Consider the following 24,239-nt stretch of genomic DNA (forward strand, 5'->3'; position numbering starts at 1 on the left):
TGCTCTTGATCTTTTGAGATTGGCCATAGTTTGATGTTTGTTTGATTTTTCTTACTGATCTCGATAAAGTGTTCTGACTTTTTGATATCTGCTGCAGCGATAAAGGTTTATTCACCCCAACTCGGGATGAATCCTTTTACCGATATCGGGAGGTTGCGCTTTGTTGTGGTTGATCTCAGTTTTTTTCTTTTTCGTTTCATTTCGGACTATTCTGATGTTTGAAGATGGAATCTATTGATTTAGCTTTCAACTTCTTGGACTTAATTTGTCACAAGATATATTAAAGAAAACTGCTTACTGGTCAGTTAGCAGTTTTGTTTTTCTGTTTCCTAGCAGTTTTACTTTTTTGGATATTGAATCGGGGGGAAATGGAGACAAGAGGTTTCTGTAGTATATGATATTCTATTAATTTGTCCCTTTGAACAGGCAGCTCTGGGTGCAACCAGATTTTCTGTGATAATGACAGCAGGAGGGTTTGAGCCCGAACAGTCTAAAGCTCCGATATCTTTCTTCATTCTTAATTTCATGATGATGTTAAACTAATATTCTTTTTGTGTTCTTTAGTTGTTGTCAATGGGCAGAATCAGCCAGACCAAAGCTGCCAAACTGAAATCTACCTACAAGCTCCTCCATGATACCTTGAAGAGGTATGTTTGATAAACCAAGTTTTTTTGTGTTCTACTTTGGAATCATTTTTTGACTGCAGTGACATTTCCTTGGGCAAAACCAGCACTTTGTCAGATCCAGTTACGCTTCACTTGTTTACCCTTTAAAATCTTCGATGTACTTTCAGAAGAGAAGAGCAGCTTTGTTTACGTTGATAGAGAATTGTAGAATGCAGGTGAGGAAGTGTGAAGAGGTTACAGACACTACAACTGCTGTATAGGCTGAAACACTTGTCAGTGAGAGAAAAAAGTCTTCAAGACATATTTCTTTTCCACTGTTATTGTCTCCTGATTTGAACACTAGTTCTGATTCGAGTGCTGTCAGCGTTAATCTCGTTAAAATGACGTTAACGCCATAACCTCATAACGCAGCAACGCTGCACCACGTCAACGCGTTAGCGCAGTTAGCTCGTTAGCGCCGTGCAGCACCACGCACGGGGTGATCCGCGTTAACCCGCTAACGGAAATTTGCCGCGTAACGTCATTTTAACGAGATTAACGCTGACAGCACTTATTAAAACATTTCTAAGTTTAGTTTCTTGGGACAGCTGATTATGCATTTTGAACTTTATTAGCTTAACAGTAAATCAGTGACAAAACTAATTACGCCCCAGGATTCAACAGCTTGTAGACCCACCTTTAGCAGTAATAACTTGAAGCAGTCATTTTCACAATGACTTTATCAGCCCCTTACATCGTTGTGAAGGGATTTTGGCCCACTGTTCTTCACAAAATTACTTCAGGCACTGATTTATGCATAGCTCTCTAAAGGTCCCATCACAGCATTTCAGTCATGTTGAAGTCTGAACTTTGACTGGGGCTTGAGATTGTTGACCTGTTGCCCAGGCCCAGTTTAAGCAGTTTAAGCCAAGCTTTGGCTGTCAGACGGCCAAATATTTTTCTCTAGAAACCTTTTTTTTTTTTTTACAGAGGAGTTCATGGTCCACTCAATAACTACAAGGTGTCCAGTATAATGTACTGTAGCTGCAAAAAAAGCACAAATCATCACCCCTCCACCTCCATGCTTGACAGTTGGTATGAGTTTTTGCTTTTCTCCAAATGTGGCTCTGTACGTTTTGTTCTCATCTGTCCAAAGGGCATTGTTCTCATATTCTTATGATTGTTGTTCAGATTGAGCTCTACAAGCTTAAGCAATGCTGCCTATGGTGTCCTCCTGGCAAGCCTCCCAAACAAGCCATGCTTGTTCAGTCTTCTTCTAATTGTGCTGTCATGAACTTTTAACAGGCCTGCTAACTGAGGCCTGAAGCTGTTCGCCTATTTTTTTCCACTGGATTCTCTTTACAAATGATTGTGTATAATAATTTCTGATTAGACCCATTAGGTTTATAGGGATTTAAAGCTCACTTATTCACAAAGAGTCGGCACAGCAGGTTGCGTTTTGTGATTTGGCAGATACCCTTCTTGATGCAAACCTGAAAGGGATTTGTCTCTCCTTCTGTGATCAAACTGAGCCTATTTTGCTTATTAGGTGAATATGTAAACCACCGCACTATGGACCTAGGTTTAGAAGGATTTAAATGGATTTTGCTAGCTTAAAACAAACAGCATTAACTGATATTACCTGAAAGCAGAAAACTTGGCATGTCCTCGTGGAGATTATGTGATACTGAACTGAACTGATATTTACTGTTTAATGACAAAATAAAACCACACATTTAAATCACTCTTCCATACAACAGTGCCCAGGATTCTGAAATCCACCTTTTAGAAGAGGCAAAGAGGTGTCGGGCTGAGCTGAAGAGGTTTCTGGTGGAGTTGGAGAGGATAGAGGAGAAGAGCACCTCTGAGGAGCCAGGAAGTGAGGTCAATGAACTGAGGCAACAGCTCCTTCAGGCATGCAATGAACTAAAAGCAGCTGAGGAGAGAGAATACAAGGCACAACACCAGCTAAAGTGGTGAGTGTATATGTGTGTGTGAGTGTGTGTTACTGTTACTACAATCAGCGAGGCTACACATTCAATTTTCAATCAGGTATTGAATCAAAAGCCAAATGAATCAAACAAAGACACAGAAAGTTACATATGCACACCTACGCAAAATCGTGACACACTAGTAGGAAGCAAGAGGGTAAAAGGAAAAACACAGAAATGAAACTGCAGTGGTGAAGAGAGAAGTGGACACACAAACTGACTGGAGGATACACACAAACACAAGCGCGCTCACATACACACTACACACACCCGCAGTAGCACACAGTCAGGTAACTGGGGACCAAACACTGAAGTGAGCTCCATGAGGCAGCATCTTTTTATTGAATTTAGAAGGTGAAAGAGTAGAAGACACAAACACACTCAAATCAAATCGGTGCTGTGTTTGTGCAGCGCTTGGCCAACAGCGCACTTCCACACTAATAGAAATAAAAACATTGCTTTAGGACTGAACGTTATTGCATTTACATCATTTCTATTGCATTCCTCAGTGATACCGCATGGTGAAAACTTGATGTACGCAATTACTGATACAAATACCAGCCTCAAGTGGATTTGTGTTCAATCCGGATGTAAGATGTTTACTCATCTGAGCTCTGTACACTGTTAGTGTTTTTTCATTTTTTTTATTTTACACCAGTCTGGTACTTTCTGTTCCTCGTCTCTTATCCTTTTCTTTCACACCCATAAGTCTCTGTCCTTATCGCAACCAATTTTACTCTCATCCTGCTGGCGTCTCGTGGCAGGCTTTCCTCCCAACCACTCACTCACTCAGTCCAGCTCGTGCAAAAGGTCAAACACACCCATAGAAATGGAAAATACCAGACTCGCTCGAGTATCTCCCCTTCCTCTGTACACAAACTCAACTTTTTTCAAGTGGCAAAGGGAGTTTAGAGGAACATTGCTAAGCAACATGATAACACTCTCTGGTGGTTCCCAAACATTATGAGCATTAATCCTCGAAAACAATGTTAAAAATAAATGCCAGGCAAAGACATTCAGCATGATTAAAGAGCAAGAACTTACATTATACCTACATTGAAGGATAAAAGTTGACTGATTAAAAAGTTTTCTGAAAAATCTAAAGAGTTTCTAAGTTTGAAGAAATAACTGTGTGTGGTGGAGACTGTTTATAACTGGTAGTCAGATTTATAGTAGCCTCCCAGGTCGGCTTTTGGCACTGAACCCCTCACAAATACTGTTAATTGTATTTAGAAAGAACTCAAATAAAATGCAGTCAAAGGTCAGAAGAAGATGAAAAGCTTGTTGTGATTTTGCTAAAAGATCTCATTTACTCAATCCCCACACTTATCTTTCCTGCACTGCAGTGACTCCAGATCACAATATAAAACCACTCACTGCACATAAACTCACCACTCCGCGGCAAAGATACGATCTGTAGGATACAGTGATTTTTAGTGCTGACACCCAGGCAGAAAGTTGTAGTCCAGACAGTAATTGAAATATTAAATGAAAACCAATTGCAGAGCATTCTCCCAGGATGCAGTCATAGGCATTATTGCATTCTGACTGTGCATATTGTTTGTGACAGCGTTTGCTGGTGAACTCTGTTGCACTCCCACCGTCTCGGTTTCTCCTGCCACCCTTCTTTTCATCGCCTCCAGACTAAGATATTCTCTCCCCCCATACCTGCCTTTTCTCCTGCTTATTCCCCTTTCCCCTCACTTGTCTACATGGCTATCAGTCTGCATATGACAAGCAGATGCTCACCATGCAAAGATGCCTTTTAAAATCACTGCGTCCTTCATCTGTAGCCAAACAGATATGCAGGAATTCAGCACATTTTTCCGGTCACATTTTGCAGCCTTCCTGCATTTTTCTCTATAGTTTTTTTTTGTGTATAACTTAATATCCAATATATCAGCTTGTCAGGAAGATTAATATAATTTACTTTGTGAGCTGTACAGTATGTGCTTTTGTAAGGTTTTTCATTATGACAGAGCTGACTTGAAATTATTTCATACAAAACTTTAATCAACTGCTCAAAAAAAAAACATCTGCCGTGGGGAGATGAAAAATGCAAAGACATTATATTTTATATACACAGTCAAACTTTGCTGGACACAATTTATCTGTTTCTAAAGGATGAAGCATATGCTCTAAGTGTTTAGCACTGTTGGTGTATTTGCCAGTATAGAATAAAGTGTTTTATATGAATTTACTAATGCAACTTATTTGGCATGCTCTTTAATAATATGTTGATTCTGCTTCATTCGCTTTTTTGGAAACTGCACATTAGTCAAGTTTTATCAATATAAATGCAGGTTTGTGTCAGTGTGTTCCTCTTTTTGTTGAATTGAGAACTGAAAACGATTATTTATTCCTCTTGAAATTCCCGATAATTTTGTTTTCTTCTCCACATTCTCCTCGATTCTCGTGTGATCTTCACTTTTCACCTCCCCTCACCGGCCTGCAGTCTCTGGGAAGAGAAGCAGTATCTGGAGAAAGAGAATGAAATTCAGATGAAACCGGCTGTAAGTTCATTATTGCAACATCCAGTTCTAGTTTCAGAGGTGTGGATTACTATTCCAACAATGGTCTTGAAAGAGGATAAATATGAGTTTTACTTTAAGCCTCTATGCAGTAATCCCTCCATATGAAGAGCTGGAACTGTCATTTCAAGCAGTATGAAGCTAAATCATTTTTATTACAGTGAAGCAAAAAGGAGGGCAACAAGTGGAATGAGATTTAATCCTTGATAACAAATCGACCTAATAGGCCAAATTCGTATTAAAAAATTCACCATAATGTAGCATTTCCAACCCTTGGATTTTATTTTAATGATAAACCATAACAAGCAACACTTTTAGTGAAGAACATTTTATCAGATGTTGCCAAACAAGCCCGAGGGTTACTCTCAAGGAGCACTACATTTATAAATTTCATCAAACTTTCTACATTTTATTGCTGGTGCTGCTAATGTCAAAAGAGTCTGAGCTTTGCAAAATTTCCTGAATAAATTCAGCGGCAGTGCTAATAACATTTGCATGTGTTTATATGCTACCGTTTTAATTGCTGAGTGCAACACCAGATCATTACAAATTAGCCTGAACTCAAAAAGTGTTTTTAATGAGTCAAAGAGGCTCATGGGTAGTATTTAACCAACCAAACAAGTTATTAAAAAATATAATAAAACTCTAAACTCAAAGATCATCAGGGCCAAAGAAATAATCAGTTCCACTGCCGGTGGCGTGCTTGCTGTTCAGGTAATTTGTTTTCTTAAGTGCTTTCTGTCTAACACTCACACTCTGATGGATGCATTAGAGAGCAACTTGGGGTTACTATCTTGCCCAAGGGTATCTGGCTTGCCTGGCTCCCTGGAGCCAGGGATTGAACCGCCAACCTTCCAATTTACAGATGACCTGCTCTACCTCATTGGAACCAACTAGAAGAATTTAGCAATTTAAAGAATCCAAATTTAAGGCACGTCTCAACTGGCTTCACTATTTAGACCAGGGAGCTATACAGTATATGCCACATACACTGAAACCTACTGTATTGTTATTTTTATATACACTACATTGAGTCAGATGTTGAACCAGTATATTAGATTTAAAATAAATTATATTTAACAGGTAAAGTCAGAGTAATCTAGCAGTTTTAAAAAAATGTTGAATTTCAATTGGTTTGTTCTGAAAAGTTTAGATTTAAAAAATGTGGAAAAACTCTGGCTTCTTGATTTTCAGTCTGGGTCATTAACTTGAAATACTTAAAAACGCTCACTGTGTATAATAATCATTTTTATCCTTTCACCCATCCACCAGTTTGAAAAATACGAAGTGTGAGCTTCAATTCGTTATAATGTACCTGATAATTCTGTATTATCAGTCTGTGGTTTACACGGTCTATGGGTCCTCTAGGAGCAGGAGGACAAGACAGAGGTCATGCAGGATCAATATGAGGATCTGAGGAGAGAGGTGGCACAAAGACAACAAGAAATCAGGTATTATATGATGAAGTTTTAACATGCATTAGCCACTATCTGTGTTCTGTGTGAGTTTGTGTCTTACTGCAGATATTATCACTTTATTATCACGCCTTTAATGAAAATTGTTCCAGAGGTTAATGTACTTGTGTTTATACTTCACAGAAGTCTGATGGAAGATATAGAAACCCACGAAAAGCAGATATTGACAGAGCAGAATGAGCTGGAAGATAAGAAGGCTCTCGTAGAGCTCAAAGAGGTCTGTGCGAATGAGGGGGGAATAGCTTATAGGGTGCCATCAATAAAATAGCAAATCTGCCTTCTTACATGTGAACGTCTCCATATGTATTACAAGGCTGAGAAGGCCGAGCTCATCAGAATACCTGACCAGATTTTAAAGGAGACTGAAAGGAAACGCTCGACGAAGGAGTAAGTATATTAGTAAACTCCTCCTAATCTTTGCTGGGGAAGAGCAAGGAGAATATAGTTAGAAATTCCAGGAATGTCAATGAGACTGCTAGGGTGCTTCAGAGAGACAGAAAAGAAAAGACAGCTGGAGCAACTTTCGAAAAGCCACTGCTCTAACCTGCCTCCACCCCTTCATCTGGAATTCGTACACAAACAAAATAAAAGTATCTGGATGAACCTTTAAGATTCATAGTGGAAAGATTTTCTCTTTTTAATTGTTTATGCTCAGTGAAAATGTCTGTTTGGATATCAGTCCTTTTCTTTTTTTTTTCCCTACTGAAAACCATTTTTCAGTTTACATTTCTGCAGATTCTCTGGCTTTTGATCTACAGTACTACCAAATAAAGAACTGAAATGAGGGGTACTTTTTATTGTACTACCCAAATTCTCCAAAATTTTCAGGCATCAGTCTTTTTATTGTAATTCAAGTGCAGCTGCAGGATGATTCACTCGCTGCGTCACTGCAGTTCCTTTTATGTTTCTTTTAAATTAATATTTGGCTTGCGAGTATTGCGGTGGAACTGTCTGTATAAGCTGTTTGAGCGCTGACTTGTAATTTCAAATTCACAAAGCTGAGGGGTACTGTGGGGTGTATGTAAAAGATGCATGCGCATGCTGTTATTTCATAAGATATGCACTAGAGCACACTTTTATCCTGTTCTCATACTTGCGTTCGTTCTTTATTTTTTTACATTTCTTCCAATTCCTGAAACACAAATACCAGAGCTGCAATGAAGAAGATGAAAACACTAAATATGGAGATTTCAGAAATTGAGCAGCAAGTAAAAGCGGTGGATGAGCGAAACCATTCCCTCAGGATGAAGAAGGAGGAGGTGATGCGAGAGCTGGAGGGTCTGAGGGTCCAAGTAGAGGCCAGTCAGAGGATTCAGAGGCAGCTGCTGAAAGAGCAGGAGATCAAGAAGGAGGAGCTGAACGAATTTATGGGCAACAGGTACTTTTTTGTTTATTTCATTTAGTCTGAGCGACTTTGACTATTCTTAGGGAATTGAACATAGTGCTTTTCTGGCAGTGCTAACAACTCATATCCCTTTAATTGACACATTTCACCAATCGTAGGACCGGCACTAGGAGCACACTGGCTTGTGGACCCCCCCACCCCCCCCCACCCCCCACCCCCCATCGATGGGGTTTCATCATTAGATAAATAATGCATGTTCAGATAGGATTTTTGTCGTGCGTGTCACTGTGTTTTCCCATTACCAGAGGCATCTTGGAAATGAAACTGCAGAACATCATGTGTGACAGAAAGCATCTGTATGAGAGACGGTCTCTGCAGCTCAAGGAGAAAAACAGGTACAGAGTGATATCTCACCAGTAATCTTTTCCACATGGAAATTAGTCCTTACATACTGAGAACCTTGACGGTGACCTTTTTCTGAACACAGAAATGTTAGGTTTCCATTTAGCATTAGCGTTAGCGTCTTCACGTGTTATTTTAGTAGTTTAAATCAGTCTTCTCTGCTGCTGCTGGTGTCTATGTCATATATGTTCTAACATACAAGGTCTTGAATAATCAGGCCCCATCTTATCTTAAAGACCTCATAGTTCTGTATCACCCCAATAGAGCACTTAGCTCTTAGGTTACTGGCTTACTTTAGGTTCTTAAGGTATTTAAAAGTAAGGTATTCAATTTCATTTATATAGTGCAAAATCCCAACAACAGTCACCTGGAGGTGCTTTATATTTTAAGGCAAAGATCCAACAATATTAGAGAACCTGCTCTTTTAATTAACCACCTCCTAGTTTGGATTCAGGGGACAGACACCCTCTCTACTTAAGATTGCGCTTGAAACTTTCCTTTTGGTAAAGCTTATATAGGCCTGGGCTGCTGGAGGCTTCTTCTGGAGGTGTTTCTTCTTCACTCACCTTTTGTCACTAACTATGTGTTTATACACCTCTCTGCATTTAATCACGAGGTTATTATTAACCTCTGGCTCTCCTCCAGAGCATGTCTTTTGTCCTGTCTTCCTCCCCTAATCCCCAAGCATTTTTGGCAAGTGGCTGCCCCTGCCAGAGGTTTCTTCCTGTTGAAAGGGAGTTTTTCCTTCCCACTGTTACCAAGTGCTTGCTCATAGGGTGTCATCTGATTATTGGGGTTTTTCTCTGTATTATTAAAGGGTCTTTGACTTACAATATAAAGCAGCTTGAGATGGTTTGTCAGTTAGTCATGACTAGGGAAACCTAGTCATGCTATAAATCATTTAATTTAATGATACACTGTAAAGATCCTTTAAGTATAAAAAATGCATCATTTTGAACAGTGGCAGGTGTAGTTTTACAGTTTTTCAGCATCAATGTGCATCAGTGTGCAAATGTTTTAAAGTCTAACAGCTGGTTAACAAGAGGTGAGTCTTTAGCTGCATTTCAAACACGGTTCAAAACCATCATATTTGACAGCAAACCATATGCAGTGCTTTATAATTAGCTAGATGTGAAACAATAGATTTTAGTGTTGGAGAGTCGGTGTCATGATAATGAAATATTTAAAAGGGGCCTGTTTTTTATCCTCAGGCAGATGCAAGCCCTGAACAGGATGGAGCACGCATTGACCGCAGCCACGGAGCAGCTCGAACACACGCAGAATATCTACGAGAAGTTAAAGGCTCAGGTGATCTGTGAAATGTTGCTTTCACATGAAGATATCTGGTGAAGCAGTTAAAGTGTCCAGTGTGATTGCTGTGGTTCCTTTGTACATGTAACACCTGTAATTGCAACTTAAAAGCTTCACAGTACTGTATAGATTCTCTTCATCTTCTCACTGGAGTTAACAGCAGATTTGGAACATTTTCCAGGCGTTGACACAGGTGTTGTATTGTCACAGTGCCAGTAATTAGCACATAAATTGTTGATTGATATTAGACCAAGCTTCCTGTCATTTTTCTGACGTGCGCATTTTTTAACGAGAAAGTGGAAGGAAGAAGAACAAGCGGCTGATTGGAAATGCATCAGCACATCTCAAAAGGACATAATGGCATGAAAGGAAATCAATATGACACATCTGGGAATTTGCACATTGAGGAAACAAGGAAACAACGCTTCTGAACATTATGATTCACTCAGTTTGCTAATCAAGAATAGCTCACACGAACAGCCGCACGTAATGAAACTGAACTGTTTGGAGGAGTCTGTGGTTTTACCACAGAAATTCATCACATTTAAATTGAACGCGATGTGATTGATGGGTTTAATATTTTCATACTGTTGTGCTCAAACTTTACCCAGCAAGAGGGCTAATAATGAATATTTATTCCTTTATGTATGCAGATGAAACTTAATTATGGTATTGCATTATCTTTTTTGAAGTACTTGAACTTACTGATGTAGTCTTCTTCTCCCTCCAAACTTTTATAAAATATGCGGCTGCGGAGATCAAACCACTAAAAACGAGACGCTGTTATAAGATCAAATAATCTAACACTGCTGTGTTTGTTTTTTAGTAAGCCTTTTTATGGGATTGAATATTCACTGGCCGGATTAGATATTGGGTGTAGAAGGACTCAATCCTCATGGTGTTTTTTTTTCTTTACACTGTGGTCTGAAGAACATTGCATTTGAACCCAATTCAAAGGATACTTGCCAATTTATACTGAAAGAAAACTCTCATTTTCTGAATTTTCAGTTAGATGCTGTCCCCAAAACAGAAGCCAGCTTTCAGCAAAGGATGGAACTTCAGAAAGAGGTTGATGCTCTCAAAGTCAGCTTTGAAAAGCAGGTGGGCATGTATGGGCCAACCATCGATCCGTTTTCTTCTGCTCATTGAATTCAGGGTCGCAGTTTGAGCTGGAGTAGGGCGAGAGGCTGCGTATACCCTGGATACGTCTCCAGCCTATCAAAAGATATGCTTTAAATACCACATAGACTTTATTAATCCGACACTGGGGAAATTCACGTTATAGCAAGAATAAGTGTGAGCAAAAATTGGAGATATCTTGATGCATTCTCAATGCGTTTTGTGGGAGAAACGTTTCGTCACTCATCCAAGTGACTTCTTCAGTCTCAGCTGACTGCAGGTTTCCCCAAATCTTATAAACGGTACATTTGCATAATGACTGAAACCAGCCCACTGAAACGTTTCTCCCACAAAACGCTACGTCCAGATGAACAGAATCAACTTTTGGAGAATTGGAGATATATTAGAAAAAGAAAAAAATAGAACAATAAATAATAAATAGTGTTTAAATACAGAAAAAACAGACAAAAAAACTACACGAGTAATTTCTGCTATTCACAAATGGTTGCTACAGTATGAACACTCACAAAGAAATTTTCATATTTACTCTGGGAGTGATAATATTAATTATTATATGCTATAATATTAGTTATCTTTATTAGTTTTAATAAACATCTCAGGCTTTTTCCACTTTCTGGGTCTTGCAAAGTTCTCACTAAGTCGTTTTTCATGTCTTTGTATCTTAATTTCAAGAAATGAGGGACAAAATGAGATTTCTGTTTACATATTTTGTTCATGACACACAATAAGAGAAAATTTATTCCAGTGATCGCCCCGGGGATCCATAATATCCTTCGGTTTTTAATGTTTTTAAGGTGTTTTTAAACTGTGAACGGCTCCTAAATTGTTCCCAAACAGCTATTGGCGGCTGAAGAGGAAAGCGAGAGAAAGCAGCTGTATTGGGTCATTCAGGAGCTGCTCAGTGACTCAAACCGCCTCAGAGAGGAGGTCCATAATCTGAGATGTTTAATGCAAATCAAAGCAGAGGAGAGAGGCCAGAAGCACCGTGAACTGCTCAGGGTCGAGGTGAGGTTTAAACCCACAGACACGCACACAGATTTATTTACATTTTGTGTCATCATTAGTGCATTTTAGTGCATAATATAATCATTTATGCAGACACAGAGCAGTTCAACTAGACTTGTGTGAGAATCAGTGGGTTTATATTTTAGATACTTTGGGATGTTAGCATCACAGTCGAGAAACCAGCAAGCAAGAGCGCATCTGTCATCTACATTAATAATATTGGGGATATTGGGATTGAGGAAAAAACATTTTATAAATTATTACAGATTTTTTTTTAATTAATAAAAGATTCATCGACTCTTTCTTAATTAGTACATAAGAAAATCCTGGATCAACAGCAACCAGCTCGAAAATAAATGAGAAATTCTTAAAAATAAAAATTACAAAGAAAAAACAAAGACTGTTAGATCAGTTATTTGGATTTTTGTTTATCCTTCATTTACTTACAGTTTAAAAATGGAAGTTTGATACCTGGCACAAACACACACGCGTGCATACACACAGCAGATGATGATGCTGTTCCTTGTTAAATCTTCCAACAGCATCTGAACGAGCGCATCCAGCACGAGCTCAAAGAAAAAGACCTGCTCATCATGGACCATAACAAGCTCAACACTATGCTACAGCGCAGGTGCACCTGTTTTGTTTTTTTTAAAGATGTTATAGTGTTGTTAATTATGTTGTTAATTTCAGAAATAAACTGTATAGCAACAGTTTATTAAAGAAATAAACTGTTGTTACTGTCTCTGTCTGGCTCTCTCTCTGAAATAAAATCATTTTATAACATTTTTATTTCCCGATGTAAAATCCTTGATGTGTGTACTTCATTTTGCTCTATTCATCCATCTTTTCATCCGTAATTGGATGAAGTGGCATGAATTTAAATATCAGAACTTTTGCAGTGACTGCCTGAAGTCTAGAACTCATGGACATCACCATATGTGGTTTCCTCCCTTGAGATACTCTGCTTGGACTTTACTGCAGCCATCTTTAGTTGAGGCTTGTTTGTGGGCCTCTCTCTCAGTTTTATCTTCAGTAGCTGAACAACAAGCTCTGTTCGAGTTTTCTGTATGCTTTGAGTTCTTACCCATTTCTAGCTTTGTGTTTCTCCAAAAGGATCACAATGCTAGATAACATTACAACTCAGCAAAGGAAGACGCTGTTAATGTTCATATCCTCTCACATTGTCACGAGCCACAAGGATTTTGGATAAATCTGACATTTTAAGTGCCATTTACTTCCATTAAACTAAAGCAAATATCTATCTCCCAAAGCACAAAACTCACACCAAGTATGTAGATTTTGGTTTTCAGTGAAATATTCCTTTAATATAACCATTTTTCACCACTGATAATTGATTCCATTTTATATGTTTGGCTTCTCTGATCTGCAAAATATCTGCAGCCACAATTAATTCAGACATCTGTGCATGTTGTCTTGGTAGAAAACCATTTCTTTCTAATTGGTCATACTTCAGTGTTCAGACACAGACTAATGCATAAAGCACCACCCAGTATAAAAGCAGATTTTTAAACAATGCATTCATTAAGGTCAAAGCAGCAGAGTTCAGTTTGAAGTGGTTGCACTTGACATGGAATCAGACGGTGTATCTCCTCTCTGTTCTCACATTTAGCCGTCGTTCGTCACAGCACACACGCCTTAGATGCATTTTAAACCCCGTGAGACTTTGGTTCTTTCATAATTTTGTGATCCACTGATCACCTGTAATGAATATGAGTCACTGATATTAAGATTACTCTGTTGGGAGTATAGCATCTGTTGATGACAACATTTCTGCACATAGTTTATTTAACAAGCGCACATAGACCTAAAAGTCTAAGAAGTATAAATACAAAGCATTAGTGTAACGTGTAAAGAAGTTGTTCTGGATTGGGAGTTTGTGTTGTCGATAAATAATGTGTTCATTACTAATCTGTGTTTTGTTACCTTATCAGAATATTACAGTACTCTAAGATGTCCGATATGGTTATGGAAGAGAAGAAAAAGTATGTCAAGCTGAAGCAGATGGCCTCACAGACGATCACAGAATTGACGGAGCAGATTAAGGTCCTGGAAAATGAATCGGAAATCCAGCGAACCATTGCCATCAACAAGGACAGGTGTGTTTAGGATACGTGGTCATAACCAAATACTATAATAGCATTATACCAGATCCTGATTCTTTAAAAGTTACAATGTCAAGCTGTGTGCAACGAGTTATGTTTTATTGAGTTTCTGTGTGTAATTTTGATCTTTTTCCCTTTATATACGTCTATTTCAGAGGACTCTCAAAGGCTCGTATGAAGATCTCCAATACTTCGAAAACAAGGGACAAGCTACGCAATGACATTTCCAAGGTTCACAGACACACACACACACCCTTTCACTATGGCAGTATCACAATTTAGACAGTTTAAACAAACATTAAATGAGCTGCGAGACATCCAAAGTTGTGTACAGACACAAATAAGACAGGGGTGAACGCATTGCTAGCATTTTATAGTAAAACGTGTTGGGTTTTTTTTGTTTATCACTGTTGTTAGAATGATCTTACCTGAAGTGCTTTATTACTGTGCCATATATTAATCTCATATTAATCAAACTGCCATATAATCATATAGTGTAGTGTTAAGTGGACACAGCCCTGAATAATAAAGGCATTAGAATAGGTGTCCTTCAGTCGTAGACTCTCACCCATGTTTGCCTGTAGAGCAGTAGATAGTAGAGGGAACCATCTTGTAGTGGAAACTTACTGAAATGCTGTTGTTTAGACTAGAATAGGGTGCCCGGTAATAAAACTGTCAGGTGCCCGTCACCATTTTGAGATCCACGGCAACGTTCCTTGCAGGACGCACCTCCCTTCTAGAAGTATTGTGTGAAAGTGAAATAAAGTGTTAAATGGTCTACTGAGCAGTGTTTTATCTTGCATCGGCTGCCTCTGAGCAATCAAAAGAACTCTGTGAAGGGTTAGGGACAGTACCTTGCTCAGGGGTACATCAGGGTAGCCGTTCAGTGGATTCGAACCCCGACCTTCCGATCATGGGGCGACCACTCTACCTACTGAGCTATCCCTGACCACAAATTATGAAAAACGTGAAAAGATTCCTGACTTTGATTACCCAAATGACATTTTAAGAAGGTTCCTCTCCTGGATGTTATACTTGTACCATCTTTGCTGTTGCAGAATTCTCCCACAGATTTAGTGCTATGTCTGTGTTTTGTGATACCTCTGGCCCAAAAAGCCTTCATCGCAGAGCTGGCTTTGAGTTTGATGAGTGATGACCAGTGGATAACAGTGATGTGCTTTTGAAATGACCTGGGGTTTTTTAGCTTTTCGGTTAGTCTTACTTCTGGTCTTTGTTCTGGTCTTCCCTGTTTGTTTTTGTTAGATTTCGCTTCAATTGTGTGCACCACCTGTTATTTAGCTTCGTTTTGCCAGCTTGTCCCATCACTTCCAAAAGTCAAACATTCCAGCCGTTTCTTGAGTTCCTAGTGTTTTCTCCTTTTTAAACTTCCTCATGTTTTAAGAGACTTCTCCTTGCGAATGTTTTGAGGACACTGACTAAATGGTCTGTGCTTGACCATGGCCTGTTCTGCATTTCTCTCCATCACACTAAAGGACAACACAAGTATCTAAGGAAACGGCAAACATGGAAGAAATACTTTAAAGGAATGAATACATAAAATGTACTGTATTAAATCTGATACGTCCAAAGTTCTGTCACACTGAACCCCACTGACCATTAAAAAATAAAATAATTAGAACAGACTTTTCTGAGGGTCATTAAGTGCTTTGTGCCGATCTTGTTTCTGATGCTGTGAACATGCTTATTACTTTCTCTTTCTCTCTGACTTGTTGTAGGCTGCCGGGAAGCAGTGCCAGATAAATCAGGAGTGTGAGGACAACAAACTGGAACTAATGAAGCTCACACAAATGATCAGCCATCAGCAGGAGACTCTGCTGGAAATAAACAAGAATCACGAAACTGCCATACAGCGGCGCAACTTCCTGTATGTTCATAGCTTAAAGCTCAAATAATTGCTACCCGAATGCTTACATATTGACCTAAAGCTCGTATATACTATATGCACTTCTCAAATCTACAGAGGAATCCAGCTCCTGGAACATGAAGAGATTTTGTGTAACTACTATGAGAAGGTGAACATCCAGGAGGCAGCTATCACTAAAAGAAACTCGATTCTGGAGGCCCTGGAGAAGGACACGAGAGACTTGGAGTTAGCGACTAACGAGGAGAAGAGGCAGATAGACCTGAAGAAGAAAGATGTACTCCTCAAGAGGAAACTGGAGGAGGAGATTACAATGCTCCAAATAGAGGTAGAAAAACATTAGATAAACCTACACACTCATACTCACACAGACGGTCAACAGTCCTTCCACAAAGGAAGCAATTACACCAAACTTGTGGAAATGCATACTAATTACCTGAGAAGTTATAGAGTAGGAGGAAAACGTGTCTACTTATTGCATGCTTAACAGGTTTTGAGAATGCACAGATTTCCATGAAGATGTAGAAATCCTTCATTAAACTCATTTTTCTTGTGTAAACAGTGCTGACAGTGTTCCGGCAACAGTCTCACAACGCCCACTTCTCCTTTCTTACTATCTTCTTTTATTCCTTATTAACAAGAAATGAAAACTGGAAATGCATCATACTGTACAGTTCAAGACATGTTTGCATTGCTTAATGTTAGAGCCACCCATAAGGCATATACTCTTGAATGAGCGCTGCATCCTATAAAATGTCCCTGCGCTTTCCATAGTGGCATTTTGCTAATATAGCCACTAATTGGTGCCTGAAGTGCAATACGCTGCTGCCGACATTTCTCCAACAGTGCAACCATGACTATATCATGAAATGCCTTTGCTTCGTGGATTCAAAATCCTCACTGAATGTAGTTAAACCTGCCAGCTAGCATGAAAAAAAAAGAGATGCTGTGAAAGTACAGATTTTCCTGAGAATCTTCTGGCACATGTGGTGTCTGTAGGTGTGTTCGCGTTAGCATGCCTGGTCCATCTGCAAACCAGGGACTTTCTTCAACAGCACTTCCATGCGTTGTCCAGCTAGGTGTGTGTGTTCCCATTACTCCTTGTCATAAAAATAATATACGCGATTTATTTTTTATCCGTAGAGGTCTGAGGGAGTGTATGACTGCGGGTGTATGTGAGTTGAATGGTGTCAGAGATTTTACAGATTATTGCTCAACTTTTACTGTCTCTGTCAAGCCAGGGGAACTCCAGCAAGAACAGTTAAGTGCAGTGCTTTAGAATAAAACCCATAGAGCAGTGGAGACACATCACTAATGAGCAGGTCCTTGTTTTGAAACACGTTCAGCATTTTATCTCACAAAGAGACTTCTGAATTACTCTAGTAAACATGCTGTGTGGGAAGGCTTTCGCTTTACTTTAATGACAGGACTCAGTGCTCATTAAAGTGTAAACATTCGTAGTTTGACCATAATCAAGACTGATTATGCTTGAGAGGTGTCTGCTTGGACTAACTAGTGGAAGATTGCATGCATCTATTCACAATTTAAAACAAATTATTTTGAAATAGCCACACAAGGGATGAAGATTGGGGGGAATTTTCTTCCCTATTGTCAGATGAGAGCCTCATTTTGCTGAGCAGATCTTAAGGGAGTGAAATTTTAAGGATGGACACTTGCTAAATAAAGTTCAAGACACACACGGATACTCAGAAAGAAGGTAAGTATCTAAAATGAAGGGGAAAAACCCAAACGATAACACTGTGCACACAGAGACGAAGAGAAATTTGAAACAGACACACAAACATGCACCGAGTTCCCCTTCCAGCAGCTACATCATGGGATTGGGTGTGTTACCTCTCTGGATCAGAGTGATTGGCTTACAGTTGCTGCTGGACCAGACGTATGTTATCCGAGTTTTATGCTCTTTTGGATGAACATAACGTTGGATAAGACTTCAGCGTGTGCTGCTCATTTGAAAAACACCCCTCTCCTTTTTGTCCATCTGTTTGCTCCTTCTGTTGTTTATGTTTGCTACTGGGAGCCTTGATGATGCCATCTTTTTGCTTTCACTCATGTTTCATTAATTTCTTTACTCTTTCCCACACTTTGTTTTCTACAAAATTCCTGAATTTTATTGTTTCCACCAGGATTTTTCTTTCACTTGTGTTCACAACTTCAGCCTTTTGCTATGTTCTTCTTCCTCACACAAACAAACTATATATTTGGATCTTTTCATCGATGTTAGGTCTCTGACTCTGAGGATTGCAATGCAGCTTGCCTGGTCTATTTGGGCTAGACTGAAATATCTCAGCAACAGTTGGACTTAAAACTTCATACATATTTTCATGAGCCCCAGAGCAGAAATCCTGCTGACTTTACCTTGACCGGTACCATCAGGTTGGCAGTTCTGGTTGTTAGTAAAGTTTAATTCTGAACATTCTGTCTAAAACATATCTGACTTTCACTTTCAGCACTTTTAGGGCGAGGAAGGTGATCTGGATCTTTTTGTTATTCCACTGCTGTTTCAACATGATATTTATCCTATAAATATTCCTGCTGACTGTAAACCAGTTGCCTAATTAATTACATCATAATTTCCTACAAACTTGAATTCTGAATGTTCTTATTAAACTTGTTGAATTGCAGTTATGCGCTTGGGCTGTTGTCACTGGCATCCTGCTGTTAGAATGCCTGCCTATGAAGGGCTGTTCTGAAAAAAAAAATGATATGCACAGTTTGGAAGTTTTGCTGGAGATGCTATAATCGCCCAATAGAGAGGAACGGCCCCTCTTCTGTGCAGACAGACCAACCCTGACCTGACTATCATTCACACTTAAAACCTGTGACCAGCACATTACAGAGCAGGCTTATTTTCACACATTTATTGAGTCAGAACCAAAACTCCAAAAGTATGCTGCTGATGTTAATAGGTGGAACCAGCTTCCTGTCTCCCTGTCCAAAGATTTGCTAATGTGGGTACAAGAGCGTGACGCCCTGCAGGTGAGCAGAAAACAAAAATCACACCCTGAGTGTATCTAACTGAGAAAACAGGACACTGTCTGCTCATAGGTTAGCATAAGTCAGTCACAAGGTAGCCACACTGTAATGCATACCCTTCTATCTCATGTATTTGACTTAAAATGGGTCCATCATTTTACAAAACAAACTTTATTGTATCAAATAAGATTTGAAAATAGCAAGTGAGACCAATAAAGTGTTTCCTGAGGTCATGTATATGGTTTAAAAACACTCGTGCTACTTGATGGCAGATCCAGACACTAATATCCATCTTTCATATACAGTCTATGTTTGATTCCCAAGTTAATGAACAAATACTGTTTCCTTTAGCCTCAGCTGTACTTTTGCTCTTTAGCAAATGTTAACATGCTAACATATTGAAGTAAGATGAGAAACATTGTAGCGTAACTCCATTTTAGCAATGTTAATATGAGCATTTTAGCTGAAAGCCTTGCTGTAGCTGAGCACACATCCTCACAAAGCTGCTGTCGTGGCTATAGACTAGCTTTATCACGTTTGAATAGACGTGCTTCTCCTGAAACTTTTAGTATCAACAGTTATCTCCTTAATTAGTTTATCAGTCCGTGTTTGTTCCTCTCTCTTGCCATTCAGCCACCCAGTTATTTAATACTTCTCCCTCTCATCTGTGTGTAAACAGCAAATCATTTTCTAAATTACAGTTTTCACTCGTACAGCCGTCTAGCTCCCCCGGGTACAAAAAAGTGAATCATGGGGGTCTCTACTTTTGCAGGAGGCTCACCAGCTCAATTCATTCTCCCTGCAAATTCATTCTCTATGCGAATTCAATCTCCATGCAACTGCCTTGCTGTCGATTTATCATATATATTGTGTATTTGTATTCATCTGTGACCAGTTTATCTGTTCATTGCAGACAGACCCCCCCCTTTCCTTTGATGGGAAATTTTGACAAAGATAGATTGGGCCATCTGTGAAACTATTGAAGTTCAATATACTCTGAGGCTTCCATTTGCTCTGAGGAATTTTAATTGCAGCAAAATAAACAGAGGTTGGGGTCAGAATCTAAATTTGCTGCTTGTTTATGAGATGCGGGCGCGTCGACGTCTCAAACGCGTACAGGTGCACACGCATCAGTGCGCACACCGAGATCTGCGCAGAGTTTGTGAAATCTAAATGTCGATGAACAAACAGTCATCTAATGACTGGTTACACTTGTGTTATGCACAGTTGCATGAGCAATCCCACAGACATACAAAGACACAGTCAGTTGTGGATTTATAATAGGGTGGAGCTGATGACAGATAGCACTGTCCCTATAGTGGTGAGTCATATTCTGTTCCTCTTAAATCTTCGTCCAATCTGTCTGGAACCTATTACTACTGGGAAACCCTTTGCCAAAAAAATCGGTTTGACAGTATGTGTGTGGAAGTTCATGCATATTGGATGGCGGGAACAGGTAGAGAGCAAAAGGAGCAAGAAATAACTCTCAACTTTGTACAAGTTCTGGAAAAAAAAAGTCATATGATACACAAAGATAAGTTGTGAAGCAAGTACTGGATTAAAATCAACGACAAGGTATAAATCAAACGGGCACATAAACAGAATAATGTGGTGAAGGTGAATCCACTTTCTGTGAGTGTGCAAGGGGACAGAAGTGTGTTCACGTTAAATCAAACACTTGTGAATGTGAGAGAGGTAAATCACAATCAAGTATTATCAGTTCACATCTATACCATTGAAATTCATGAGGTAATTAGACTGAAATGCAGCTTTAATATAACTGCTCCATAACTTAGTTCCTTAGTTTAAAGTGTTTTAACGTCTAGGTCTGGATTGTTTAGTCTCTTGATTGGAGTATTACTTCCCAGTACTTATTAGTTTTGATATCTATGTTTCTACTTCTTTTTCATAGCCAGGCTGTCCTAGTCCCATGTCTGTTTTGTCCTTGGTGTGTCATATGTGAAGTTCACCTTTCTGTCTGCTTTGGTGGTCTTTTTACCTCTGTGCTTTCATGTCTAGTTTAATTCCCTTTGTCTCATCTTCCCTGATTATCTGGGTTCCTTGATGTCCCAGTGTCGTGGCCTTCGCTAAGTTAAGCCAGCTTCCTGTGACTTCCTGTTTCATTGTGATAACTGTTGCCTTCTGTGACTTGTGTTCATGTCTGTAGTTTTTGTAGTTTTGTCTCTGTCTCCCATTCTTTGTGTCTTGTTCCCTCTTGCTGCGTGCCCTGTATGCTCCGTGTCTCCCAAGTTAGCAAATTCCTACTGTCTGCCCAGGTTAAGTTCTTTTGTTTTTTTGATCCGCATGAGCCCATCAATAAAGTTGCATTTTGAGTTTAGCACCGCTTCAGAGTCATGTATATTTCGTTCTAATCTTGTCAGCCACACAGGAACACATGACACAGCCGTCATGAAATGCCACTCTTGAGAGTTGGGATGTAGGTTAAATGTATTTCCGGTACAGCGATACAGTAATTCAGCAGTGACATATTTTTGTGGAACCATCACGAAGTTAATTCATGGATCAAACAACAGATTTCCAGTCACAGTTTCTCCATCTGTTTTCCAGACACAATAAAAAACCCAAATTCTTTTAGTACAAATTAAATGCTTTTTGCTTTTGTAGTGTTACAATGTTATCAGGTACACGCCACTTTATTTAGTTGGTTTTGCCTGTGGTTAAACTGTGGGGTCATTAATTCTAAATAACCAGTGATTATTTTAAGTTATGACTGGTTTTGCTTCACCCTAGTTGCCGTTCTATAGCCTGAGGTTGTCTGCAGGCCTAACCCATACTTTATAACCATTGGTACATCTCACAGTGGAAAGCTGGGGCTTTTTCATTGTCAGAGTCTTCAAGGCTGTGGAATGACTTGCCTGATAAATGCATGCTGGCAGAGTTTGGATCGTCTTGTAAATCTCCCGTCAAAACGTACATCTGGCTTTTATTTCTTCCTTCCTAGTTGCATTATGTGACCCGGTCAATGTGGTGGCTATATTTCTCCATTTTGATTTCATTGTTTAGACATTTCAAAAAAAAAAAGAGAGAGAGAGACAAGAAAAAATCTCCTCTATTTGACATTGTTTTTAGTTGTAACTTGTGCTTGGTCCTCATAATATATAAATATTCCTTTGAGCTGCTCTACTCCCATATTTTTCTAATTACCCTTACATCATGGTATTATATTAATATGATTTTAACTTGTTGACCTTTATGCTTTACTGATCTGTTCCTTTGTCTCTTATCTAATTACAAGGCTTTTTGTAGACCAATTTGTGGACGTTGTATATAAATAAGGTCATTATTTGTTTTTTTTATGGTTACACTTTCAGGATTTCGGTGTAGCATCTATTATGAAGCTTTATAAGCCATCATGTTAATTTCAACCTGAGCTGAAATTATGTAAATGATATGCTAATGGTAGGCTGCTCGGATGCTGTCATATCTACAATGTTTTACTGCAGTCATGAGCCAAGAAAGCAGCTATTATTCGCGACTGTCAGATGAAGAATACAGAGGCAGGCAAGCAGGCAGAACAGAGACAGATGAATACAAAGGGAGAGACGTACGTCAGTGTGTATACGACTAGAAGGAAGAGGACGGCTATAAAAATGCTACAAGAGAGGGCACTACAGAGAAAAAAGAAGATTGATTGAGGAGTGGGGAGAGGAGAGGGAGGGTATCAAAGACACACTTTGTGCCATCCATCATGTACTGTTTAAGTGACTTAGGGTGGTTACATATGAGGGTGCAACACAGATTAATCAAGTCAGAATCGAGTACATATTTGTCGCAGTCGGAATTTGACACCTAAAGAAGTTCATTTAAAGCTCTGAGATTAAAACAAAACATTTCTTGAGTAAAAAACTTTTCTTTCATTCTTTCATTCAAGACATTTTTATAGATTAGCTTGGTGTTTGCTGTGACTTGTGGTGTATGCGCTGATTTTTTTCAATATTATTGTTGTGATTCCTGGGTTTTGATAGTTAGTTCTTTTCTGTTTACTTTCTTTGCTCTCAGTTATTCTCGACTATTACTTGAAATTTCAATGTTTACTTCAGCCATACATCTTGCCCTGTATCACCAAGTCAGTTCACCATAGTAAATCCAGATAATGGAAACATATCCTGTGATATGAACAATGCAAAGTCTCAGATGCAGTGGTGTAAAGCATGGACCTACTATATTAATAAAGTTTAGCTTATTTGAAAGCAGGAAGAAAAACTAGCAAAAATGCTCACTGTGTAAAATAACAGACTTATCCATTTCACAGCTCCACAACGAGATAATTCGATGTTATTTTTATTATTGATTGTTTTTCCATTAGTCTGTCGTGGTAGCATCCTGCAGACCAGCGTGGCTCTCAGTCTGCTGATGGACACTTTCTGTGCTTGCTTGGCCATGGGGTCTCCTGAAGCAGTAGACGGGCATCAGAGAGACTGTGGCTTTAGCACTTGTGGAAGCAAAAGCTCAGTTGTGAGAGGACTCCATGGGAGGCCGCAGAAGAGGACTGTCAGCAGGTCTTTATGAAGAAAAGCAGGGCTTTTCTGTTGAACTAGACTGGGAATATCTTTGGGCAGTGGAAAGAGCACTTGAGGAACTGTTAAACCCAGCCAAAATCTCCTGTGTGGAGGAAAAAAAGGGAAAAGCTTCACCAGTTGCACTGGCAGAGCTTGCTGGGGTAGTTAGAAAGCTCTCTGGTGGTATTACACCGCTAAGCCTCCTAGGGAAAATTTATTCCAGGGTGCTTGAAAGAATGTTCTGACTGACTGTTGAGCCTCGTATTCAGGAGGAGCAATGCTGAGTCCATCCCAGCCATGGAACAGTGGACCAGATCTTCACCCTATGAGATGCTTATGTAACCAATCAGCGCTCTCAGCTGATTCTAAACCCAAACTCTGAACACATAACCTGGTTGGGAGCAGGTTATGTGTTTATCATGAGTTACTATGGTGATGCAGCCAGATAAAAAGAGAGCCTTAAAGCTTGGTACAGTTCACTGACTCATTAATATTGCTTTATAATAAACCCCTCAGTAATCAGTGTGCATTTAAAAATTCTAATTGGACCTCTTGGTGAAATTATTCCCAATAAACACAAAATACTGATTAGTACAAAGACATTGCATCCATGAAACAAAATGCAATAGGCTGTAATAGCATCCAGCTTGCTGACAATGTGAACGCAATACTCTGTATTCTGCCTCTGTAGCCATATAGCTGTTTCTTGATTCTGACTATCTGTGTTTTATACTCCCCAAAGTCTTCTTTTTCACTTCAGTAAAAGTAACTGTTGTTAATTATTTATTAGCTCCAACTCTTAACACGATCAGCTCAGCACTGAGAAAAAAAAACCCTCAAGTGCACAGAAACCCCACCACCAATCTAGTGCTTTGTAGACGGTCTCATTGTGGATTCATCGCATGTAAA

General features: G+C 39.3%; 1 protein-coding gene across 2 annotated transcripts in view; it reads left to right on the forward strand.

Moving 5' to 3' along the window:
- Window positions 1-24,239, forward strand: part of ccdc146 (coiled-coil domain containing 146) — a 52,521-nt gene that overhangs the window by 17,618 nt on the left and 10,664 nt on the right. The window contains exons 3-18 of one of the 2 annotated variants that reach the window (XM_087830507.1): window positions 565-647; window positions 2,366-2,581; window positions 5,052-5,109; window positions 6,496-6,578; window positions 6,726-6,819; window positions 6,916-6,989; window positions 7,753-7,980; window positions 8,253-8,342; window positions 9,561-9,657; window positions 10,669-10,761; window positions 11,638-11,805; window positions 12,348-12,436; window positions 13,761-13,925; window positions 14,087-14,162; window positions 15,668-15,816; window positions 15,913-16,141. In XM_087830507.1, coding sequence (XP_087686633.1) covers window positions 565-647; window positions 2,366-2,581; window positions 5,052-5,109; window positions 6,496-6,578; window positions 6,726-6,819; window positions 6,916-6,989; window positions 7,753-7,980; window positions 8,253-8,342; window positions 9,561-9,657; window positions 10,669-10,761; window positions 11,638-11,805; window positions 12,348-12,436; window positions 13,761-13,925; window positions 14,087-14,162; window positions 15,668-15,816; window positions 15,913-16,141 — 1,992 coding nt within the window. The remainder of the gene's footprint in view (window positions 1-564; window positions 648-2,365; window positions 2,582-5,051; window positions 5,110-6,495; window positions 6,579-6,725; window positions 6,820-6,915; window positions 6,990-7,752; window positions 7,981-8,252; window positions 8,343-9,560; window positions 9,658-10,668; window positions 10,762-11,637; window positions 11,806-12,347; window positions 12,437-13,760; window positions 13,926-14,086; window positions 14,163-15,667; window positions 15,817-15,912; window positions 16,142-24,239) is intronic. The other variant, XM_087830508.1, reaches the window with a different exon arrangement.

This window comes from Neolamprologus brichardi, chromosome 17 (assembly GCF_056152115.1).
Source record: "Neolamprologus brichardi isolate AB-2024 chromosome 17, ASM5615211v1, whole genome shotgun sequence".
NCBI classification, from domain to species: Eukaryota; Metazoa; Chordata; class Actinopteri; order Cichliformes; family Cichlidae; genus Neolamprologus; species Neolamprologus brichardi.